This window comes from Chiloscyllium plagiosum, chromosome 4, assembly GCF_004010195.1.
Source record: "Chiloscyllium plagiosum isolate BGI_BamShark_2017 chromosome 4, ASM401019v2, whole genome shotgun sequence".
Taxonomy (NCBI): domain Eukaryota; kingdom Metazoa; phylum Chordata; class Chondrichthyes; order Orectolobiformes; family Hemiscylliidae; genus Chiloscyllium; species Chiloscyllium plagiosum.
In genome coordinates, this window is record NC_057713.1 from 16,678,088 (window position 1) to 16,704,590 (window position 26,503).

A 26,503-nucleotide genomic window follows, 5' to 3' on the forward strand; every position below is an offset into this window, starting at 1 on the left:
GATAGTGTGGACCTCACTGTTCCTACCCAAAGGCTACATGTGACATTATCAGAATGGATGGAGCTCAATGTATCGACAACATTAACTCCTTTGGAACTAGCATCTTCTACAATACATAGTTTTCTGATGCAGTGCAGCTAGAACGGCTGCTTTATATGTAAAAGTTCACTGCAGAAAGTGGTTTCTCCAGCAATCTGACCTTAACAGAATAAGGTGTTATGGTTGACTCCTAATGAAGTTTCCTTCAACTCTTCTGATCTTCACGCCTGCTCAGGTTTTCTTGGATAGATGCTCAGCCACTGATAGTTTACATTGGTTGGTCAACATGGTAAATGCTAGAGGTCGGCGGAGAGTTTGCCCCCAATGTCCATTGATTCCAGTTCTGCTAGGGCTCCTTGGTATTATACTCAGTCAAAACCCTTGATTCAAGGGTTGTCACTCTCACTTCATCGCTGGAATTCAACTCTTTTATCATGTTTGAACCAAGACTGTAATAAGGACAAAAGGCTCCGGTGGAACCCAACTGGGTGTCACTAAGCAGGTTATTGCTGAGCACCTATTGTTTGATAGTGCTGTTGTTGACACCTTCTATCACTTTACCTCTGATTGAGAGTAGACTGAGCGGCCTGTAATTAGCTGAGTTGGATTTGTCCTACTTTTTGTGCATAGGACATACCTGGGTAATTTTCCACATTGTCTGGTAGATGCCAATGTTGTAACTGGGGTGGAACAACTCAGCCAGGGGGACAGCAAATTCTAGAGATCAAATCTCTAGTACTATTGCCAGAATGCTGTCAGGGCTAATAGCCTCTGCACTATCCAGTATCTCTGACCATTTCTTGATATTACACGGGGTGAATCAAATTTACTGAAAACTGGTATCTGTGATGCTTGGAAGCACTGGAAACATTGGGATGAATAATCAACTCAGCACTTCTCGATGAAGATTGCTGTGAATGGTTCAGTCTTGCATTTTCCACTGATTTGTTGAGTTCTTCAATTATTGAGGATGGAGATATTTATGGAGCTTCCTCCTCCAATAGTTATTTGGTTGTCCACCACCATTCACAAGTGGATGCGACAGGACTACAGAACTTCAATCTGATCCATTGGCTGTAGGATCATTTAGCTCTGTCTATCACATGCTGCTTATTCTGTTTAGCATACAAGTAATCCTGTTTGTATAAACACCAGGTTGACACCTCATTTTTAGACGTGCTCGGTGCTAATGTCCTCCTGCACTCTCCATTGAACCAGCATTGATCCCCTGGTTGGATGGTAAGGGTTGAGTGGGGATATGCCTGACCATGAGGTTGCAGATGGGTTGGAGTACAGTCCTTTTGTTAATGACCCACAAGGCCTCATTGATGTCCAGTCTTGAGCTACGACATCAGTTTGAAGTTTGTCCTATTTAGCACAGTGATAATGCCACTCAACACATTATTCTCAATATGAATGTGGGACATTGTCTCAACAGTGGTCGCTCTTACCGATACTGTCATGGATAGATGCAGTTGCAGTCTGCTATGCCGTTTAGGACCCGACCAGCTCAATCAGTGGTACTGTTGCTGAGTCACTCTTAATGGTGGACATCCAAATCCCCCACCCAGAGTACATTTTGTGACTTTGCCACTCTCAGTGCTTTCTCCAGCTGTTGTTCAACATGGTGGAGTACTGATTCATCAACTAATGGAGGATGGTATATGGTAATCAGAAAGAGGTTTCCTTGACTACATTTAACCTGAAGCCATGAGACTTCTTGGAGTCTGGAGTCAATGTTGAGGACTCGCAGGGAAATTCTGTCCCTACTGTATACAACTGTGCCATCAGTCTTAGCATCTTGGAGTTCCTTTTGCAGAGGGAATCCATGTCTTGTGGGATTTGTATGTAGCTGTCTAAGCTTCAACATCTCCCCTTAACCCAGAAAGGTGCTTTTCCACAGCTTGAATGTTTTGATCATTCTGTTGGTGGGACAGGACATATCCAGGGATGGTGGTGTCTGCGACATTGCCTGTAAGATATGATTCTGTGATTGTGACTATATCAGGCTGTTTCTTGACTAGTTTGTGATACAGCTCTCCCAGTTTTGGTACTAGCCTCCAGATGTTAAGAAGGACCACATTGCAGTGTCAACAGGACTGCTTCTGCTGTTGTCTTTTCTGGTGCTTGGGCCAATGCCAGGTGATCCGACCGGTTTCATTAATGTTGAGACTTCAGAGGCAGCTGAGAATCAGCTAAATTATTGTGGATCTGGAGTCACGTGTAGGCCAAATCAGATGAGGTTGGCAGATTTCCTTCCCTGAAAGACATTAGTGTGCCAGGTGGTCCAAATCCATTTGTACATAGGTGAAGGCAGGCTCGATGGGCTAAAGGGCCTCTTCTTCACTATATTAGTCTCAATGACAATGTAATAAATGAGGGGAGTTTATGATGAGCTGATTTCCTCATTAATTATTTCAACTGTCAAAACAAAATAACTACTATAGGAATAGTGGACTCTCCAAAGTACTGCAAAAAACACTTTAATTGATCACTCTTGAGCATAAAATGGAACAATAAACAGTGACTGAAAAAGACTGATAAGGTACAAGGTTTAAATCTCAATTCAATGCATTTGCCCCTTATAAGCCCTGCAGGCTGACACACTGCTGCCAAAACAGCAATCAAAAAACTCTTCACCAGGCAGATGCTATTTAAAAACAGCAAATTGCCGTCAGCGTATTGATTAGCAGCAAGGTTTTCATTAGCGTGTCATTAGGACGTTACTTGCACTGATCCAGCCAATAAGGTTTCTTCATTAATTAGACTATTAAACTTTAATTTTTCAACAAATTACAGCCATGAAAATAGAAAATGAAAACCGTTGTTCTATTATACAGTTCCCTAAATGACTTTGATGTTGCACATAGTCTCCTGCTGAAGGTTGGGCACTTTCACTGCTACATCTAATTATTTTGCTCCATAATTGGACAACTTGTCCATCAGTCACCATTGAACCTCCAGCAGCAATAGAAGTACATTCCGAGTGGAGTGATACAAAAAACAAATCGTTTAATTTAAGAATTAAAAAAAAATGTAACAGTGCACTCTGGTAAAAAGGAAGCTGTTTGAAATCTGATCTCATCAAGTCAGAATATTCTGGAAAGGCAGGGTAGGTTGAAAGATCGTCAGAAAGAGTGACAGGTTAATATTTGAAAAGCTATCAGGTAACCATTGAAATTACAGACCACAAAGTGGCAATTTGACTGTTGTGGCAGTGGCTGTGTTAGCTTTTCATTTGGAGTTTGCAACTGCAATCCCCTCACCCTTGGAAAATGCACAGATCATCAAGTAATAAACACAGGGAGAAACACACTTTAGAAGCCATCATATGATTGATCCTTCTTACAACAGAAAGAAAAATATTGCGTACTGGTCGTTCTGCCATAACATGTGTTTCATTAACATGAATCTGCAATAATACGATTGACAAATTGGGGACACTGTTTCCAAAGCACAAACTTTTAAAACATGTGTTGGCTGTAACATGATTATACCGCTAACACATTAAGCACTATTTCTAAAGTGAGATTATTCTATAACACAGGGTTATACAAGAATGCAACTGTCATGTTATAGACGAACTACCTGTATTCAGAGGCAGTGGGGCTGATTTTTTTCAAAGATTATTAATTTTGATGAGATCCATGGAGAGTTTCTCTTTGTCTGAACATTCCCACTTCTGACCTTATGACGGAGGGAAGAATGTTGGTGAAGCATCTGAATGTCGGATCTAGAACATTACCCTGAGGAACTCAGAGTTCTTGCGGTGTAGTGGTAATGTCCCTACCTCTGAGGCCAGGTTCAACTCTCACCTGCTCCAGAGATGTGTAATATCATCTCTCTGAATATGTCGATTAGGAAAATAACTACCTGAGGAACCCCTGCAGAGACATCTGGGAGCTAAAATGATTGATCCATAACAACCACAATTATCTTCCTTTGGGGGTGATTCTAATTACTGCAAATATTCCCCTGATTCGCGTATTGAGAGGGCTCCTTGATGCCACACTCAGTTAGATATGGCCTTGCTTTCATGCGTGGTCATTCTGTCTTCTGGAGCCCAGTTCACTTGCTCATGTTTGGAGCAAGGTTGCTATGGGATGGGGAACTGAGTGCCATCTCCGTTGTCTGGCTAGCTGATTTGCAATGCAGACCGATGCCAAAAGCATGGGGTTCAATTCCCGCACCAGCTTAAGTACCATGAAGATCCCACCTCCTCAGCCTCTTCCCACACCTAAGGTGTGGTGGCCCTCAGGTTACCCTACCACCAGTCATCTCTCTCTCTCTCTCTCTCTCTCTCTCTCTCTCTCTAATGAGAGAGCATCCCTATAGTCCAGTAAGAATATTCGCAACTTCACCTTTACCTTTTTTCCCTCTGGAGCACATATTTTCAGTAGTATTGTACTGTAAATAAAATCTGTCCAACATTTTCACTTAACACAACCCCTTCATCCTAGAAATCAGACAAGACCTTTTGAACTGCTTCTAATGCAGTGACATCCTTTCTGAAGAAAGAAATGTTTCAACCTGTCCCCACAGCAACAACAAAATCCAGTGCAAAGTTTGAAAGTGATAGGATTCTTTTCAGAAAAAACTAGCATATTAATAAAAATTCCATAAATGTATAAAACATTCAAAAAATGCCTTTACAGAAATGAAACCCATCACCACATTATAATAAAGGCTTATCTAGTGAGTATTTAAGAGCAACTGCTTGCAGGTTCCCTTATCAAAGATCATTCTATGAAAAACACTAAATCCCAACGAAAATTCTTTTCAATTATCCTGGATGAAAGTGTTTACAAAAAAAAAAATATTTGGAGGCTTCAAGCAGATTTTTGCAGAAAATGGATGCAAACACTTTATCTAATAAATGTTGAAATGAGTGAAATCACAACCAGAATTTAATTGGTTGAGATTGCTGTTCTTCTGTCCTCTCCAATTTCAAAGCTCCTTGAGAGGTCATCGAGCACTTGGTCTCACAGCTATTTTATTTCCTTAAAACTACTCCCCCACCTCAATGTATTGAATGTGCTAATATTTCTATCCAAATGCATAGCAATTCTAGTGACCATCATATCTACCAAGATCTGAGGCCATGGATTAATGTCTCCAATAACATTGTGACAAAGACATACAAGTTAGTTTTGTTCGTTGTTTTTCTTGCTGGAAAGGTCCATACCAATTGAAAGGATTTTTGAAATTCTGATAGGTTTGATGTAACAAGTACTGCACAAAGCATGCACTTACCCACCAAAGCAATATCTGAGACTTCAACACTGAGATTTCACACCACGCAGATAATTCATTAGGTTTCTCTGCTGGCTCTTATTAATTTAATGAAAGGAAAATACTAATGGTTTCCCTGCAGCTTTAAATCTGTTGGACTGTATGGAATTCTGTTTTGTCATTTCCATCAATATCATGAACCATTGTCAAATATTAAAAATAAATCAGATTTCCAGCATTTTTAATGTCATTACTATAACTAGGAGTTGTCAGATAAGATTAGTTACTGGGCTCGCAGCACCGTACTGCAGTTGGGGTAAGAAAGATGCCTCAGTTCCTTTTGGGCCTGTGGCAATCTGACATTCCCAAATGTACCTTTGATTTGTGGATTGCCCTCGAGTTTTCGATTGGCAATTCAGTGCCAAAGGTGTGGTTTTGCTACCAGCTTGCAAGATTTCATTTTCACACACATTTTATTAATCACAAGAAAACAGGGTTAAGGCATTGTCAGAGTTGGTCTTGCTCTTGAGGTGGAATCTGACTGACAGAAATGGGTAACTTATTAAGAATAACTAAGTACCCTTCCTTCCCGAGTTTGAAGTCTGGTGGATAACAGGCATTTTAATCTTTGTGCCTGGAGCTGTGGGGATCAGAGGGCTAGGGCTGAGATTATAGGTTGGCCCTCCACACTGGTAATCTGACAGCTGTAGCCATACCTATTTGAGACAATACAAGAAATCTTCAGACAATACCTACACTTGGATGTGCCGTTTCATCCTCTGTCCTGCACCAGTGATAGCCACCTCTTGTGCTAGCGTTCAGTTATCCATAACATTCGGTGCTCTGATTGCCTCTTCTGCTGCAGAGTCGGCACCCCTAACCCCAGCCTATCCCTAGTTGGACCATTGGCTCACAGAGTTTGCATATCGACCCAAAGCCCAAAACATTTTGAAGTTGGGAACATTTCAACCAGAGATTGCACTCCAATGGGCCTTTGCTGACTGACTTACAGAGTCCAAGCAATCAAATTCAGAGGAGTTGTAGGTCCTCAGAATATTTAGAACAATAAGAAAGTGAAAAAGAGATGGAAATATAGGCATTAAAACAGTAAATCTGAGGATTTCTGGAACCAAGAGTCACTGCAGATCTGCGAAGATAATAGAGATGGAAATTCAGGATGTCAACAGCAGAGTTTTATATGAGTTGAAATTCACAAGGCACGGAGGATGATTGTGACATAGGATGTAGGACTTTGACTTAGAAGCAGGAGTAGGTCATTCGACCCTTCACACTTCACCATTCAATAAGGTTTTGAATGAACTGATTCCGGGTGACACTAGTGTCAGTAAAGACTTCATCACGAGATGGACTCAACTAATAGTGATATGCCTGAAGAGTAAGTAGATTCTATGGTTAGAAGCAGAGTCCAGTATTAAACAGGAAAACAAGACTGCCAACAGTTTAATTTAGTCTGACATGGTTATTAGGGAAGTGAAGGGGTTGAATGGTGATGGGACATCTGTGATGGGGTCACTGGTAATTGCTTCAGCTTTTCCTTTGTTTAGTCAGAGAAGATAGATTATCTCTGTGTGAATGCTGGACAGCCAGTGTGATGACACGATGAAGGTTTTCAGAGAGATATTGGAGAGAAAAAGAGTTGATAGTCATCAGCAGACAAATGGAAGTGACTGTCCATGGAGGTCATTTTAAATTAACCCAGTCAGGGAGAGACTGACAGGTTTAAATGATTGATTAATTTCCATAATCTTGCTTTCCACTGAGGAAAACCAATGAATATGATCCCAGTAGGTTTCACCCGACCAGGTAGCATTGCCAATGGACAGTATGGTGATGAAAAAGGGGGGCAACTTTGGATGGACCTATAATAACGGACTAGACAGGTATGAAGGGATTGTCTAATGAGTGGAAATTGAACAGGTCAGACCTGTGCTCATTGCAGTTTTGGAGAGTGAGAAGAAGAGATGTTTTGGAAATGTAAAAGATTCTTAGGGGAAGGCAAATGCAGTAAGGTTGTCTCCCCATATGGGATGGTTTAAGAACTGATGGCATAATCTCAGAGTAAGGGATTACACATTACAGACAAAGATGAGAAGGAATTTCTTCTCTCAGAGGGTACTGGATCTGTATATTGATAATTTTTCTATTCAGCATATATTTGGTATGGAAAGATCCTTGAGAAATTGTGCTAAGAAGAAAATTCTAATAAATGTTTCTCAGGCAGCTGATACCACAGGTTACAATGGGCCTGATACACAAAATAATGATTCGCTAGATACTGAGATGATAGCTTTTCAAAGGTTCCTGAAATATGCCATTTCACCATCTGAGCAAACAGCAGGTACTGATGAGCTCTCCATTAAACCAAATATATTTTACTGCTAAACATATTGAAAAATCATTAAGTAAAATTGCCACTTGAGGTTTTGCAGTAATAGGAATGTTGGCAGAGGCAGCAGATGGATCTTTGTTAACAGTCTATCAGAGGTTTTAGTCCCAGCACAATTGGGGCAGATGTGAGCAGCTGTGTGATATGCTATTCGATAAATGGGTTATGGCATCTCATGTGGGTTCATTATATGAAAACAGCCAAAACAGAGCTTCTGTATGACTTAAACAGCCGCAATAGACAGGGCAGCTGGCACAGGGAAATCTCTCAGACAACCTTCCTTCACAAATGCCATACAAACAGGGAACTGTGTCCATATTCATGAGCAACATTTTGAACATGACAGGCAGTGACAGATGAGCCAAATCCCAGCATAAAGTTCCTGAACGTCCTGAATCATTGGCAGCAGGTGCACATCCACCTTCGGGAATCTCATACCAGGACACTGCTCCATTAGTAATATTGAAAAATTGTTTAGGGAGTACAGGTGGGCTAGGAGAGAGAAATATTAACTCACAGACACAATCTAGATGGAAAAACAGCTCAGATTTGCCTAGTAGGAGAGATGTTGCTAGTTTTTGGACTGCCCTTTCAGTTGCCAATTTTTCCTCACTGTGGTGTTAAGATTTGATTGATAAGCTCGATCATGTAGTGTTACAAAACTGTGTTTTTAATAAGTTCACTTCTTGCAAATCAGAAACTAAAAAAAAAACGTGAAGAGGGCACTGAGGACAGTTTATGTCTCCATCATGATGTGCAAACCTTATTACAACTACATAGTTCTTCTTTGTGGCTTTTGTCTGCCTAGTTGATGCTCCATGAATACAAATCTGAAAATGGAAATCTGTTTTATTGAGAGGTTTCATCGCATGCTTCAGGCCACTCCATATCCAACAACCTGCTCAGAAAACTCTGCTCCCATTTTGACTGCTCTGACAAATACCACCACAGCAGTTGAGACAATCTCAGCATTCTAAAACAACAACCCACAACACTCTAAACGAAAGGTTCATCTGGCCTAGTCCCACATGGTAATGGACACTTTACAAAGTCCCTGGATGTAGATCAACAACTTCATCAAAACCAAACAGCTCATCCTTGAACCATGTTGTATTTATTTACCCAGGATTTGTCCATTAGTTTTGAGATATATTATTGACACAGATTACCAAACAGTGACAAAAACATTAGCACTGCCACCGTTAATAAATAGAAGTAATAATGTAACCAAGTAACTAAATAGATGCATGTGCAGGTTAATTTTACATCTATATTAGATTGAAATTGAGCTTCATCAAATTACACCCTGACCTAAATAATTCTGCTTCAGGCGAATGTTTTTGGTTGAGCCAAAAATAGTCACTTAAGACTCAGAAAACTGGTGTAACTGTCATTCTCTGCTTTTTACCCAAGGCTCTTCTGAAAATGTGCTGGTAAGATGGAACCCCACCCCAACAACTGTTCAAATCTTTCTCTCAAAGAAACTCTCTCAGCCTGGTTAGACCTTTGAGGCCTTTGGAAGTAAAATTTGTCACTGTTTCATCAGTTTATCTCTCGTTGGATATAAAATTCCAGCAGGAAGAATTTGCAGGTTGTTCTGGCATCATGTGCCCATGAACACTGACCCCTGTGATGAAGGGCTTTTGCCTGAAATGTCGATTTTCCTGCTCCTCAGGTGCTGCCTGACTGCTGTGCTTTTCCAGCATCACTCTAATCTTAACCTTGTGACGATATCACTTGGGATGCTCTGTTGTAAATAGAGGTATGGTTAAGTGATGTCACCCCCCCCACTTCCAGGTCGCAGTTGGGGGTGCAAGCCCCTATTGAGGACTCAAGCTCAAAGGTTAAGGCTGAAGGTCCTTTGTTATACCACCAAAGGTTTTACATGAGATGTTAATATTAAGATGTTTGCTGATGACACCATCATTGTAGGGAAGATCTCAAACAATGACAAGACAGAATGTAAGAAAGAGATTGAGAGCTTAGCAGCATGGTGTAAAGTCAACAATCTCTCCCTCAGTGTCAGCAAAATGAAGAAGCTGGTCATTGTTTGCATCAATGTTGCTGAGGTGGAGATGGTCAAGAATGCAAAGTTCCTGGGAGTGATGATCACTAACAATCTGCCCTGTCCACCCAGACTGACATAACGGTCAAAAAAGTACAACAACAACAATGACAACATCCCTCCTTACTCAGGAAGCTAAATAAATTCAGCATGTCCACAAAGACTCTTACTAATTTTTATAGATGCCCCACAGAAAGCATCCTATGTGGGTGCAGAGTGTGGTATGGCCACTGCTCTTCCCAAGACTGCAAGAAACTACAGAGAGTCATGAACATAACCCAGTCCATCACATAAACCAGTCTTACATCTGTTGATTCCATCTATATTTCTCACCAACACAAACACAATCAAAGACCTCTCCCACCCCAGTTATACTCTCTTCCACACCCTTCCGCTAGACAGACAATACAAAAATTTGAATACATGTATGAATAGATTCAAGAACAGCTTCTTCAAGAACAGTTATCAGACTTTTAGATGGACCTCATAAATGTTAATTCTGATCTCTCTCTCTCTCTGCACCTTCTCTGCAGCTGTAACACTGTCTTCTACCCTGATGTACTTTGCATGGTACTCTGTGCCTGTACAGCACGCAAAACAACTTTTCACTGTATCTCAGTACATGTGACAACAATAAAACAATCAATCAATTAATCGATCGACTGGTACAGTTTTGAAAAATGGAGGCATCCCTGATGTCCTACTAACTACTTCAATCAACAGATTTCAACAATAGATTGTCTGGTCATTATTGAATTTTTGTTTATGGGAGTTAGCCATGTGAAAATTGGCTGTTATATTTCCGACATCAGCAAAGTGATGTTAAAAAGTACTTATTTGACCATGAAGTGCTCTGGGAAGGCCTGTGTGAAAGGTGAAATATAAATTCAAGTTCAAATTCAGAGGAGACAGTGGCATAGAGTTAATGTTTTCCTCAGATGGCCAGACTGATCTGGGATTAGGGGTTCACATCAGCTTTGAAGGTGGTGACATTTAAATTCAATTAACAAATATTGAACTGAAATCTTGTCTTGGTAATGACAGTTTGAAAATATTGTTGATTGCTGGAAAAACTCATCTGGCCCACTAATGTCCTTTGGGACCTAATGCTTTACCTGATCTGGCCTACAAGTGACTCCAGGCCTACAGGATGTGATTGATTCTAATTGCCTCTGAAATGATCTAGGCAAGCTAATCTGTTCATAGGCTGACCTTGCCAGTGATGTCTACATTCCATTAAAAGAATAAAATAATTGTATCTTTTTTATTTGACACAAACGGTTAGGGTGGCATGGTGGCTCAGTAGTTAGCACTGCTGCCTCACAGTGCCAGGGACTTGGTGTCAATTCCTGCCTCAGGCAACTGTGCGGAGTTTGCACATTCTCCCCGTGTCTGCGTGGGTTTCCTCTGGGTGCTCTGGTTTCCTCCCACAGTCACAAAGATGTGCAGGTTAGGTGAATTGGCCATGCTAAATTGCCCATAGTGTTAGGTGGATTAGTCAGGGGTAAATGTAGGGGAATGGGTTTGGGGTCCTCTTCGGAGGGTCGGTGTGGACTTGTTGGGCTGAAGGGCTTGTTTCCATACTGTAGGGCATCTAATCTAATCACAAATATGAACAACTAACCACCCATTAAGTTGGAGTCTCAACTCTAACAAACTGAACTTGACACAATAAGCTCTAAATCTCTGTGGCTGCTACCAGTCCTGCTAAGTCACACCAACACAATATATTTTTATGCAGAATCCCTCCTTCTGTTTCCAACCCAATGCCTCCTGCACATTGACAGCTAAATGGATCAAACGCAAGAACAATGGATTGTGTGCTCAAACACTCATAAACCATTACTCAGGAAAGAAGAAACAGTTACTTCTTGAAAGGGAGGGGTGATTCCTGGAACCAAGGCACAATACAGGAGGGACAGGAACAAGACTGAAACACATAGAAGCATCAGTTAGACATAAATGTCTCTGTCAAACCCTTGTAAAGCAAGATGGAAATCCAGACTCTGTGTGATATACTCACTCTTCCAACTTCCACCAAGTTTGTAACCATGACGATGGTGGCTGAGTTTTCTTGCCAGATCATCCTCCAAAAATCGTAGACAGTCTCTTGCATTGGTCCTGCACATAGACAAAGGGATTTAAAACTCAACTACGTGACAAAAAAAAATTGATCGAAACAGACACTTCCATTCCACACTCAGAGCGATCAGAACTGGCCTGACAGTGAGACCAGAGATCAGATTCCAATCTCCCGAGGGATTAGGCTTTCATTGTGAAAAATGCTAGAGGTAAAAGATATGGTTCTAACCATATTTTAAAATAAATCTTGGATGTCAATGAAAACAGAATTGCAGTTAAAGACTCATTATTTTACAGCCCCACATAGATTCAAGGTTTCCTTTATATCCATTACAGGAATTTAGGTTTCCTTGAGACCTCATTTTTCTAAACTCCGATGAGTATAATCCTAACTGATCCAGACTGATTGGTGGGCTATGGTCTATAAGTTCACCTGGCAATTCATGCTGACAGTTTACCTAAATGGCCATACTCCATTTTGTCAGTTTGAAGTAATTTTACTTTTCATTGATTGACCAGGATATTTTACAGAGTGTTAAAATGGAGCAAGCAACAGAGCCCAACATTGCAGGAGTCAATGCTGTAGTTGCCTCATCATGTCTATTTCAATGGCCATCCAAATTAATCTATTCCATCATTTGATTGTGTTTTGCAGACAACCTAGGAATAATCTGAGAATCTGCTAAAATAGGAACAAAAGAAATGTTGCATGAGGTAACGATCCTGAAACGGTTAATTTTGGAGACAGCATTAAGCTCCAAACCAATTGGATGAAGTCATACAGGTTTGAATGGTGGTAAGGCAGAATATATTTGTGCAGACCTCTATCCAGTCTCCACGTAGCCTTAATCACATTGTGTCTCATAATAATGTAAGTGCTTTGAATGAATCTGTTTGAACAAGTTATGACACAGCTCTGGTGGGATTCAAACTTGGGCCTTCTGACCCAGAAGCAGGGATACTACCACTGTGTCACAAAGGCCCTTTTTTGATTAATGCATCTAATTGCCACCATACAATAAACTATATCTTGTTAAGACAAGAGACCATCCTTGTTACAATTTAGAAGTGGCTGTTCGTTTACCAGTATAAACCAAATAAGCATTTAGATGCAATCAAGGAAATAGGAATGTCCTTTTATCCATAAAGACCATAAGAAATAGGAGCAGGAGCAGGCATTAGACTCCTTGATGGCTTTGCCATCCAGTAAGGTCGTGCTGGTCTGGTTGTGGTGTCAAATCCATTCTCCAGGCTGATGCTGATAATCCCAGGCACCCCTGTCAATCAAAGATCGATCTAACTCTACCTTGAATGTGTTCAATATCACAATATCAATATCTACTACTATCTTGGGAACAAGGTATCAAAGATTAATAACCCTCTGAGGGAAGAAATCCCTCCTCATCTCCACTTTAAATGGAAGACTCCTTACTCAGAAATTTGATTCCTCAAACTTCCTCTCAGCATCTGCCCCACCAAGACCCTGCAGAATTGTATACATGCCAAGAGGATCATAGAATCCCTACTGTGTGGAAACAGGCCTTTGGTCCAACAGGTCCACAGCAACCCTCCAAGACCCATTCATCTACATTTACCCCTGACAAATCACTTAACTTACACATCCCTGAACACTATGGGCAATTTAGCATGGCCAATTCACCTAACCTGCAAACCTACGGATTGGGAGGACACCAGAGCATCAGAGGAAACCCACGCAGACAGTTGCCCAAGGGTGGAACCGAACCCAGGTCCCTGGTGTTGTAAGGTAGCAGTGCTAACCACTGAGCCACTGTATTGAGCCACTATGCCATCATTAGGGATTATAATATATAGTGGATCAGTTAACCAAGAGGAAATAGGAAAATTAGGTTATTTTCAGATTTACAAATTGAAAAACAGTAGGTTAAGGATTAATGCTGGGTCTTCAACTGTTTGCAATCTGTACTAATACCTTGAATTAAGCAACTGAATGTATTGGAGACAATGTTGCTGAATATGCAAAGATAGTGAGAAGATAAGTTATGAGGAGGACATAAAAACTCTGGAAAGAATAGAAGGTGATCGCTGGCTGGCTAACATTTTTTACTGTTCATCCCTAGCTGCCCTTGAGAATGTGTGGTGAGTTGCCTTCTTGAATTTAAGCTATCAATACCCTTTTCCAGAGTTTTTATGTCCTCCTCATAACTTATCTTCCCACTATCTTTGCATATTCAGCAACATTGCCTCAAATACATTCTGTTCCTTAATTCAAAATATTACTACAGATTACAAACAGTTGAAGAACCAGCATTAATCCCTTTCCCCTACTGTTTTCAGTTTGTCAATCTGAAAATAATCCTATTTCCTCTTGGTTAATTAGTCCATTATATATTATAATCCCTAATATATCTATACACACACACACACACACACACACACACACACACACACACACAATCAGCTCTTATCGTGTGTAGTAACCTTTTATGTGGCACCTTATTGAATACCTTTTGGAAAGCCAAATGCACTACATCTCCTGTTCCTCTTAATCCATCCTATTTGTCACATCCACAAAGGAATCTAATAAATTTATCAAACATTATTTCCCTTTCATAAATCCACATTTATAATCAAGTAAAATCAATGTTTGCTACTACTGACTTAATGATGGATTTCAGTATTTCCCAACAGCAGAAGTTACACTGACAGGGCCTTTCTGTTTTCCCTCCTTTTTTTGAAACTGTATTGAAACTATAGCTGCTATAAAATATTACTTCATATACAACGTACTCCTTTGAAGCACAAAGCAATTTGATTTATACATTAAAATAGAGCATCCTCGGGTAACGACGTTGGTATCATCTCTACATTTGCAATCTCCATTACAGCAAGCAAGTTAAAAATACTATATGGGTAATGCATCAATCCCCCAACTTCTTCACCTTAAGCGTTTCATTTCTGTTCCCATCTAACAAACTGTCAACACAGCCTGGATGAAACCTGCTAACTTCCTCTATACTTCTGAAAATGCTTGATATTGTTCTAAGTCCCTTGTCGATAGAGACATCACAAATGCAGTCCAATATCTTCCTCGCTCCTTATGCATGACTCCCAAACTCCTGTGGTGAAAGTTCCAATTCTTTCATTGTAGTAACAACATGATTATTCAACAGCAGGGGTTTCTAGAAATAATGAAAACCTCAGCTTGTCATGGGTCAGAAACGCTCACAAAAGTTCCATACTGCACTTCAACCCAAATTTTATTCAATAAATGAACATATTTAGCATAAGTAACCTTCCATGTAAGGAAAATTCCAAAGGGGCCATTTCTTCCTTGTGATATTCTTTATAATGCTGAAACCTCTCCAGAGCTCTCATTAACAGTCTGTCTTTGCCCTGTTGTTGTTTGATCCCAAACTGATTTACAGTGAAGTAAATTTACTCCTTGTTACCTTGCTTTCAATTGGAGAAAACTACATTTTGAAATATTTATGCTTTGCTTTCTTCTCAGAATTGACAGGATTAAGTGGTTTTGAAACTATTTTCCCTTTAAAATTGTTCTTTATAAATAGCAAAAAAATTAATAATTTCCATCTAGACTGTCTGCAAACATTCTGTCATAGTGTTATCTTTAATAAGTCTGTGATTGGGATTCGTTGTCAAGGCTTCTCTGCATCATTATGAACATTCTTTTTTTTAAGTGTTATCTGAACTTAAGATAGACATTAGTACAATTCCTGTTCTTTTGTCATTCTAAGGTAGCCTGGTCTATATTATGTTGCAGAGCTGCATTCCTTGGACGCATGCATGATCTCTATAATCAAAGAGTTCCCTATCTATCTTGGGAGCTGCATTTCAGAAGCTGCAGCAGGAAAAATATCAGATATTTATCTGCGAGGAATCATGGTTTGATTTTCCATTGTTATTTTTGGAAATGCAATGAAAATCGTAGCAATTAATGTACCACATAGTGGTGAAGTCCTATTTGAGGTGGAACTTGTGGCCCTAAGGCACACCTTGGGTGCAGTTATCTACCCTTGACTTATTCTCTGTTCAAATACTGAAGCACACTGCAAGTTGGAGATACCGCCATTCAGATGAAGTCTTTAGTGGAAATTCCTGGGGATGTAAAAATCCATCCATTCGCAGCATTTTTCTTGTTATGTAGCTCAGTACTTATCCTTCAAACATCATGAGATAATAATATTGTCACAGTTGCTTGTGTGAGCCTGCTGCATCCAAACTGTTTGCCACATTTCCTAACACAACAGGGGCCACCCTTTAAAAATAATAAAAAAGCTTTCATTGATATTGAAGCTATTTGGTCACCCTGAGGGGAGAGCACTGTGTCAATGCAAGCTCGTTCTTCCAGAATATATGGAAGGTAAAGAAAGGATGGCTTACTTGTGACTACGCTGCATTTACAAATTCTGTACAGTTCATAGTTCTAACAGAATAGATGAAGACTTCAGGCATGTACACACTACCCTTCCTGTGCTTTGTATAAAATGTATAAAAAGCCGCATTCACACTGTGTGTGATGATGATTTACTTTCGCAAGAAATGTCGCTAGGCTTGAGTTCAGCCTGCATGAGTGTATCACGGAGAAATAATACTGTAATTACACTGAAGGGAAAGGAAATGAAGGAGCAAATTAATGCAGACGCTGGAATCTGTACTGGCAACAAAAAAACTGCTTGTGATCACAGTGAGTAAGGCAGCATCCGTGGAGAGAGAGCAAACTAACATTCTGAGTCTAGATGACTCAACAGAGCTCTGGGTGCTGCCTGACCCGTTGTGATAAAGAACAAAGAACAAATAACAATACATGCCTTGTGCTTCTTTTTAAACTTCCCCCTTGCACCTTGAATCTGTGTTCCCTAGTAATTGACCCCTCCAGCCTGGGAAAAAAGCTTCATACTTTCCACTCTATCCAGTCATTCACAATCGTATCAACTTCTATCAGGTCATTCCTCGTCCTGCTGCATTCCAGTGAAAACAAACTCAGTCTACCCAACCTTTCTTCATAGCTAGAGTTCCCCATACCAGGCAACATTCCAGTAAACCTTTTCTGTACCCTTTCCAAAGCATCCACATCTTTCTGATAGTGTGGTGAACACAACAGTATGCAATATTCCAAGTGTGACCAAACTAAAGATCTGTAATACTCAATGCCCCTTCCAATGAAATGGAGGAGCTGGTGTTGGACTGGGGAGGACAAATTTAAAAATCACACAACACCAGGTTATAGTCCAACAGGTTTATTTAGAAGCACTAGCTTTCGGAGCACTGCTCCCTTATCAGGTGGCTGTAGAATGGCATCATAAGACACCGAATTTATAGAAAAAGATTACAGTGTCATGCAACTGAAATGATATGTTGAACAAACCTAGATTACTGTTAAGTCTTTCATCTTTTATAATGGGTTGCAGGTTTTGGTTTATTATTATGTAAATCCCAGAACTTCTTTTAAGTCACATTCTCAAGATAACTTAAGATTTATGAACAAAGGTGATATCACAGCTCAGACAATGCATTGAAGATATGAGGTTAGAGTCTGTATCCCAATCTTGAGTCAGACTAATTCTAGTTCCAAAGTCAGAATTTATTACATGGATTTACTGCCTGCATTGACTTCCTGTAGGTTGTGCGTTTGTTCAAAATAGAATATATCTTGCAAATATAATTCTGCCTCCAAATAAACCGGTTTGATTATAACCTGATATTGTGTGATCTTTAACCTTCCAATGAAGGCAAGCATGCCATAGGCCATTTTTAATACTTTATTTACCTGTCCTGCAACCTTCAGTGATCTGTGGACCTATACACCCAGATCCCTCTGCATATCAATACCCCGAAAGGTTCTGCCATTCACTGTATAATTCCCACCAGTATTTACCTTCCAAAATGCATCACGTCACATTTGTCCAGATTAAACTACATCTGCCATTTTCCTGCCTATGCGTCCAACTGATCTATACCCTGTTGCAACCTCTGACAATCCTCTTCACTACCTGCAACTCCACCAACCTTTGTATCGTCTGCAAATTTATGAATTAGACCAGCTACATTTACCTCAAAATCATTTATGTGGATCATGATAGCAGAGGTCACAGCACTGACCCCTGTGGAACACCATTAGTCACAATGCTCCATTCTGAAAAGCATCCTTCCACTGCTACTCTCTGTTTCTAGTGGCTAAGATGTGGAGGTGCTGGTGTTGGACCAGGGTTGGACAAGGTCAAAAATCACACAACATCAGGTTTTGGTCCAACAGGTTTATTTGAGAACACTAATTTTTGGACCGATGCTTCTTCACTACGTGGTAGTAAGACAGGAAGACCTTAGGCACAGAATTTATAAGGAAAAGATCAGAACGAAGCCAGTTCTGTGTATTGCCTGCTGACACCTGATACCATGGGACTTCTCCTTTTGTACCAGTCAGCCATGAGGGACTTTGTCGAAAGCTTTACTGAAGTCCATGTAGACAACATCAGCTGCTTTTCCATCATCAACCATCTTTGTCACCTCCTCAAAAAACTCGATCAAGTTAATGAGGCACGATCTCCCTGTACAAAACCATGCTGCCTATTGCTAATAAGTTCATTTGCTTCAGGATGCATTAGGATCTTGTCCTCGAGAATCTTTTCCAATAATTTCCCTACCACTGATGTGAGGCTCACAGGTCTGTAATTTCCTGGATTATCCCTGCTAACCTGCTTAACCAATGGGACAACATCGGCTATTTTCCAGTCCTCTGGAACTTCACCTGTGGCCAAAGAGAGTACAAAGATGTCTGTCAGTGCTCGAAGCAATTTGTTCTCGTGCCTCCCTCAATATTCTGGGATAGATCCCATCAGGACCTGATCTACCTTAATACTTTTCAAGATACACAACACCTCTTTGTTTTTAATAGCAATTTGACTTAGAAATTTGACATTCCCTTCCCTGAAATCATTTTCCACCAATTCCCTCTCTTTGGTGAATACTGACACAAAGTATTCATTTAGGATCTCACCTACCTTGTCTGGCTCCACCCATAGATTCCCTCCTTTATCATTTCCTTGGCTACCCTCTTGCTTTTCATAAATGTATAAAAAACCTTGGGATTCTCCTTAATCATGTATGTTAATGAATTTACATGACCACTTTTAGCCATTCTAGTTCCCTCGTTTAAGTTCTTGCCTATTTTCTTATATTATTCAAAAGTTGATCTCTAGCATTTCTTGTTTTCAGGAAAGGGAATGAAAGAATCCTGAATTTCATGTGGTATAATCTCTGATGCTGAGGATACCTCTTGTACTTAGTACTCAGCAGGTGAACATTGTCTTTTGGATCATTAATTATCTGGAGTATTGCAGGAGCATTAAAGTGAGAAGTAGGTCCATCTTGCAACATTTGCTTCACCTCTCATGCATAGATTTGTTACGGTAATAGTTAAGCTATATATGCAAAATGAACACATTTGTATTATGACGAGCTGGTACTTTTACTCTAATTAAGAACTATTATGATTAAATTACTTTCAGGAAACAAATTATGCTGCAGCACATTACTTGTTAAATGTCACGCATGCCTGATTTCATGCTTTTCCTGGGGACATATAATAACAGCTTACAGTAAATTATACTAATGACTGCCATATGTGTTCCTATCCAATAAGAAAAGAAGAGAGGTTTGCATTTACATTCCCTTTCCCAACCCGTAGGATGTCTCAAAGTGATTTACAGCAATGAAATATTCTGGAGTGTAGTTACTTGCTGCAGTTTAGGAAATGCAGTAGCGAAAGTCTGTATAATAAGGTCCCACAAACAGCATTGTCCAGACATCTGTTTTTAACAATGTTGCTCAAGAGATAAGTATTGGTCAGCACATTAGGGCGATTCACCTTGCTCTTCTTTCTATTGTGTCATGAGATCTTTTACATCCACTGAGAGGGCAGACAAAGATATCTTAATGTAACATCCAAAATCACATCTCTGACAATATACAGTTCCTTCAGAACTGCACTGAAGCTGCAATTAAGGATAAACATGGATTCAAGATTGCACCACATCCTTGTTTAACATAAGTTAATGCTCAATGTGTATTGTGATACATGTGGTCACGACAGTTGCTGACTCTCATTGTCAACATTTTGGCTGCTTGAACTTCTGTACAATGGCTATAGAAGTTTTACCTCATTAAAGGCATTATATAAGTGGAAGTTTTGTGTGATGGCATCAAGGCAGCTTTGCTGTTACACCACATTCAGTACCACACGACTGATTCTGCTGTGAGTTGCCATTTTACAAATTGCTGTTCATCATTGGCATCGTGTTTCCCAATGTCTGGCCTCAGCCCTGGTCATGGATCTTTGAGGAAATCTCTGTTGCTGGATTATTTACTATGCCCTCACTTCAAAGGGAACAGAGCACAGAATAAGGACAGAAAGAAAAACAGAATTACTTTGGCTTGAAGTCCATGGAATTTGGCCAAACCTTGGCTACAATTGGAAAAGTATGAATCACCTTAGCTCATGGCCTTGGCATTACTTTGCTCAGGGCCTAGCTTAGACAGGACTGCACAGCTTTTCAAACAAATGCAATTTCAGTTTTATGAAGCACATTCTATCCACATTACATCACAATGAACTGTAGATACCAACTACTGGTGGCCTTCAGCTAAGGTTTCAGCTACCAATCCTGTTCTGAGTATAAGCGTCTGTGTAATTATCAGTGAGAAAGAAGAGTTGACAAGAAACTTAACAAGAAGAGGCACTTGAATTACATAACAAGGCATGATATGGAGTGGACTCAATGGGCCGAATGACCTTACTTCCACTCCTGTGTCTTATAAGTTATAACATTATAACAATACATACAATTAATGAGTCTGGTAAATTACAACTGTGAAGAGTCAGAAATAACACGTGCCTCCAGTGGGTCCTTGTACAAGACTACCTGGTTGTCCACTCAAAATCTGTGTGGCATCATCAGAATTGGTAGGACTGAATACAAATTCAGCATTAATGTTTGGAGATCCCTAGCATTCCATTGACACTGGAACCCTGGCTCCGCGCTTGGTAACCCACAAGTGTCCCTGGAGTATCTTAGTGAGGATGTTGTCCAACAGCAAAGTTGGAGTGACCGACATTTGATCAAACACCAACAAGTTATTGATAGTGGCGAAATGCTGTTGGTGTTCAACATAGAGTTTCATGTACAACCACTCATGTCCTTTGATCTGGCAATCCTCCAATCCTATACTGACAAATGGCAACACCTGTTTTCATTTGTTCCAGTTGAATTTGATTGAGCATTGGTGTGGCTGAGCAAAAGATTCGGTTTTCCCAGCAAGGCTATTGGCAACCACTCTGGAGAGAATATGTACTATTGTTTGTAGCTTCCCCTATACAAATTTGGCCTCATAGCAAGCCTCAGAAGGTGGAGTTGGAACTTCTGTCTCTGTGAAGACATCCATGCATTGATTAGGAAGACAAAGACTTTATCATCTGTTTCCAGGAGAACCTTGAATAAAGAAGTATTCTGAAAATCTCTTGCATGCTCACGTGACAAAAAGACACTCTTTATTTATAACTGCTTTGCGAATCTCCATGTCTGACAGTGCCTTGGAGACATGACACACCAGTGTCTGATGCCCATCTGGTTGCTCCTGATGCAGCAACCAGATGGGCTTCAGCTACCTATGCCAGTAGCTGAAGCATTCATGTGATTGCTGGAGAGGATGGATTTCAGTGTCCCAGATAGCCATGCACTGCATCATGTCTTTGATTAATTGGAATTCATCCACTTGAAGTGAGTCCCAGTACCAACTTTAAGGGCACGTCTCAAGATTTCAGACATTGGTGCTCCAATCTAGAAATCTGTGCAGATCATAAACTGATTTTGCAGTAGGAAACTCCTTAACAATCTTGTTTTCTGTCCAACCAGATTTATCTCAAGCAGTGAACAAGTTCTTTGGAAAGTTTGCATTTTTCATTGATGATAAGTTCTTTGGCTGGTAGACACTTTAGAACTACCTCTAGTTATGTACTCCATCTTTCAACGTATGTGGCCTTCTAAACCTTGCCGCAATGACAAAAAGCAGTGGACCCAGCACTGATCCCTGTGGCACTGGTCATAGGCCTCTAGTCTGAAAAGCATCCCTCCACCATCACCATGTCTATTGCCTTCGAGCCAGTTCTGCATCCAAATGGTTAGTTCTCCCTGTATTCCATGTGATGTAATGCTGTTTTAAATCAGTAGTATAGAAATGCTGCTTGTAATCTTTTGTCTTCAGCTTGTATTCTTTAAATCTATGCTGTTCAAATTCTGTTCGCTTATATTTTCTTCAGACTATTAAACTCTATTACAATGATTTTACATTATTCATTTTGTCTGCAAGCATTTAAAAATGAACAAATATTGGCAGGTAAAATCAAGGAAAACCAGGAGTGCTTTTATCAGTACATTAAAAGCAAGAGGGTAATTATGGAACAGGTAGGGCCCTGCAGAGATAAAGGAGGTAACTTATGTGTGGATATAGAAGATGAGGACAGCATCTTAATGAATACTTTGTCTCTGTCTTCACAAAGGAGAAATGCAGATTTTCTCGTTAAGGAGGAGGAATGTGAAATATTAGATGTAATAAACGTAATGAAAGAGGAAGTACTGGAGAGATAGATAAATTATCAAGCGCCATATAGATTGTATCCCAAGCTATAACAGGAAGCCAGAAGGAAATGAAGGATGCTGTGAGGATCTTGTTCTAATCCTCACTAGGTACAGATTAGGTACCAGGAAATTGGGGGTTCTGTGAATTATGCAATTGTTTTGTAATTATAAGCCAGTCAGTCTGCCTTCAGTACCAGATAAAGTATTAAAATCAATTCTGAGACACGAGATAAATTGTCACTGAAAGTGATAGTGTGGTTTTGCAAAGAGAATGTCATGTTTTATTGCCTTAATTATATGTATTGAAGAAATAACAAGAGGGATTGGTGAGGAGAGTATACTGCATCTTGATTATAGATTTTGGTAATGTATTTGACAAGGTTCCACATGACAGATTGGTCAGGAAAGTAAAATATCTTGGGACATAGGGAAAAGTGGTGAGCTGGATCTGAAACTGGCTCAGAGACAGGAAAGAAAGAGTAATGGTTGATGGACAATTTTGCAGTTGTAAAATGTCTTCCAGTTGTAAATCCTTTGCTGTTTGTCGTACATGTGGCTGGATTGAACTTAAATGTGGGAAGCATGTTTATGAAATTGCAGATGATATAAAAATTGACTGTGTAGCTGATAATGAAGACAATGGCTATTGACTTGAAGATGGTATCTATGGTTTAGTTGAGTGGGTGGAAAGTGGGAAATGGAATACAATCTGGAGAATTGTGAGGGAATGCGCTTGGAGAAGGCGAATAAAGCTTGGGAATACCCAATAAACAGAAAGCTATTGAGGGGGAACAGAAGGTGAGAGATCTTGGACTGCAAATACATAGGTAGCAGGACTGGGAAGATAAAGTGGTAATGAAAACATATGGATGCTTTCATTTAATGGATAAGATATATGCTGTCAAAGCAGGGATGACATGTTGGAACTATATAAGATATTGGCTAGGCCACAGGTGGAATTTGTGTTTAGTTCTATTCATCATGTTACAGGAAGGACTCAATTGTTCTGGAGAGAGTACAGAGCTAGGGCTAGGGCTTGAAGACTGTAGTTATGAAGAAAGATTGGACAGGTTAGGATTGTTTTGCTTAGAATAGACAGATACTAAAAGATCAATTTTGGCTTGATAAATCATATGCTTTTCAAAACAAAGGCTAACACGATGGACACACAATGAAAAACATGTACAATAGACATGTTATTTCCTTAAAGCAGAAGAGTCTTCTTTACACAACAGAAAACAAATGAGTAAATAACCATGTAATGTAAATGTAGAACAGAGTCTGAAAGATCTCAAAACATACAGCAAAGCAAAGTCTCATCCTGTTTGTCAACACTATTTGTTTACAGAGATACAAATCCAGAGAAGTTATCCCTCTATATCAAATGTTTAGGTTTGATTTAATTGTTTCTCCCCAATCTTTTTCCCCAGTAGATTGTTCTCACATGAATATTGAAAAGTTAGAGTTTCTCAGCTTTAAGTAACCTGAAATTTCTAACCAAAAACTTCTGGTTTGTAAGTTGTATCAACTAAATTTTTGCACTGACCAATTATGCTTTAACTGAACTGTTGGAGACCCCCTTCTAGTTAAAATCAGAAGTCACATGACAGCAGTGTGATTGCTGTCACATTGGGTGGCACAGTGGCTCAGTGGTTAGTACTGCTGCCTCACAGTAGCAGAGATCAAGGTTTGATTCCAGTCTTGAGCGACTGTCTGTGTGGAGTTTGCACATTCGCCCCGTGTCTACGTGGGTTTCCTCTGGTGCTCCGGTTTCCTCCCACAATCCAAAAGATGTACAGGTCAGATGAATTGGCCATGTTAAATTGCCTGTAGTGTTAGGTACATTAGTTAGGGGAATGGATCTGGGTGGGTTACTCTTCAGCGGGTTGGTGTGGATTTGTTGGGCCGAAGAGCCTGTTTCCATACTGTAGGGAATCTAATCAGTTTATAGTCCAACACGTTTATTTGAGGTGAAGTGAGTCCACTTGTGATTTCACATAAATCTGTTGAACTATAACCTGGTGTCATGTGACTTCTGACTTTGTCCACCCCAGGCCAACACTGACACATCCACATCCTTTCTAGTTAAGAAACTATATTTACTTCTGACCGTGTACAGGGGTTTGCTCTTAACTCTGTCTAAAAGCTTTCAATGTCTGGGTTTCTTAAACTAAAGGAGAAAGTGAGGACTGCAGATGCTGGAGATCAGAGCTGAAAATGTATTGCTGGAAAAGCGCAGCAGGTCAGGCAGCATCCAAGTTTCTTAAACTAAAACCAATATTTAATTATCCTAAACATAAAACAAGTTAGTTAGCTTCCAGACTTGCTGAGTTTCTCCAGCTGTTCCTGATCTTTGATACATGCTGGACAGGTCACTGTCCTTCCAGGAATGTCTGACCTAGGTAATATTTATCTTTTGAAAAAAAGTTCATAAAAGTACTGACTCCCATATGCCACTATTTTAAAATCTGAATCCTAAAAGTTTTATTTAATATATTTCAATCCGATACCTTTCATAACATTCTGTGTAACTATTTTTGCCCTTAGCTTGCAACAAATCTGTTTAACATAGATCTGGCATTCTCAATTTTAAAATAAACAAGAACAATTCTTATTTGCTTTGAACTTTGTGTGATGCAATGTCTCCTTAATTTTATTCTTTAAGTTCCGCTCTAATTTTTTAACTATGCTTCCCAGTTTGAGTTCTCCAAATGCACTCTGTCCATTCATCTTGACAGAGGGTCCTGTCATGCAATTGGCAGTATCTCTAATCTACTCAGAACCTCTGGGTTCAATTTCCAAGGACTTGATGGGCAAGGTTGGTGTTTGATTAAGGTAATGGTTTAGAAGGGGTTAATGCTCATCTTCCATTGCCTCCCACCCACTTTACTGTTGTTTCACACAGTCTGTGAATGGAGATAAAAAGTGCTTATCAAGTTTTTGGAAGGAATAGATGATCTGTACTGGTTCTGTAAAGGTACTAGCAGCTATGACTGAACAATGTACTTATTGTTATCATGTAGTAAACTTCTTGTTAACTAACTACAGGGCCGCTTCATTCAATCCCCTACCATATACTTTTAGATTGCCTTTGCTTTCTCTTAGGCCAAAGAAGGATTGGTAGCAGTGAACTACCTTAATCAACCTTTATCATAGAATGCTTCATCATAAAGTGTGGAAACAGGCCATTCAGCTCATCAAGTCCACACCGACCCTCTGAAGAGTATTACACCTAGCACCCCCCCCACCTCCCATAACCACCACCACCACCACCATCCTATCCACATAACCCTGCATTTCCCATGGCAAATCCACCTAACCTGCACATCTATAGACTGTGGGAGAAAACCGGAGCACATGGAGGAAACCCACGCAGACACAGAGAGAATATGGAAACTCCACACAGGCAGTCACCCGAGGGTGGAATTGAACCTGGTCCCTGGTGCTGTGAAGCACCAGTGCTAACCACTGAGATACTGAATCACCATGCCACCCTTATTTTACTCAGTGTCACGGACTGGCAGAATTGGCAAATACCACAAAGTATCAAAAACAATCATCTGTGAAAAATCACAGAAGTTGCATTCAGAACTCATCCAAGAAAGTTGAGTATTAACCTATAAATCGTTCCTACACACTACAATAGCAAGTGGTAAGAATATGAGTGATTCTTGGGTAGCCATTTACTGTGGAAAGAATATTGGAGTCCCTACTGGCCGTGCTTCCATTAAATAAGTGGAACTGCAGGACAAAAATCTTAAAATTCAGCCTAAGAATCATGAACAAAATGGTGACTGATCGTGTTGTAAAAAAGTGTCACTGTTTCCTAATGCAATCTGTAATAGTCGTCCAACTTGGGAAGTTAAACCATTCAATCAAGTGAAATGTGACTGGTGAGAATAAACAGCTTAAGCTGTCATGGCTTCAAGGTTAATATTGTTTCCAATATTGTTTTTGCATAGAGACCATTCTCCTCATCTGTCTGTCAGTTCAGTATCATCATGATATCATCGCTGTACCACAGGCATGTTACCTGAGGATACA

The 26,503-nt window shown here is 40.0% G+C and overlaps 1 protein-coding gene across 5 annotated transcripts in view; it reads right to left on the minus strand.

Moving 5' to 3' along the window:
* Positions 1 to 26,503, minus strand: part of LOC122548881 (receptor-type tyrosine-protein phosphatase mu-like) — a 701,186-nt gene that overhangs the window by 38,148 nt on the left and 636,535 nt on the right. For all 5 annotated transcript variants that reach the window (XM_043687785.1, XM_043687784.1, XM_043687783.1 and 2 more), the window contains one exon: positions 11,767 to 11,864. In XM_043687785.1, coding sequence (XP_043543720.1) covers positions 11,767 to 11,864 — 98 coding nt within the window. The remainder of the gene's footprint in view (positions 1 to 11,766; positions 11,865 to 26,503) is intronic.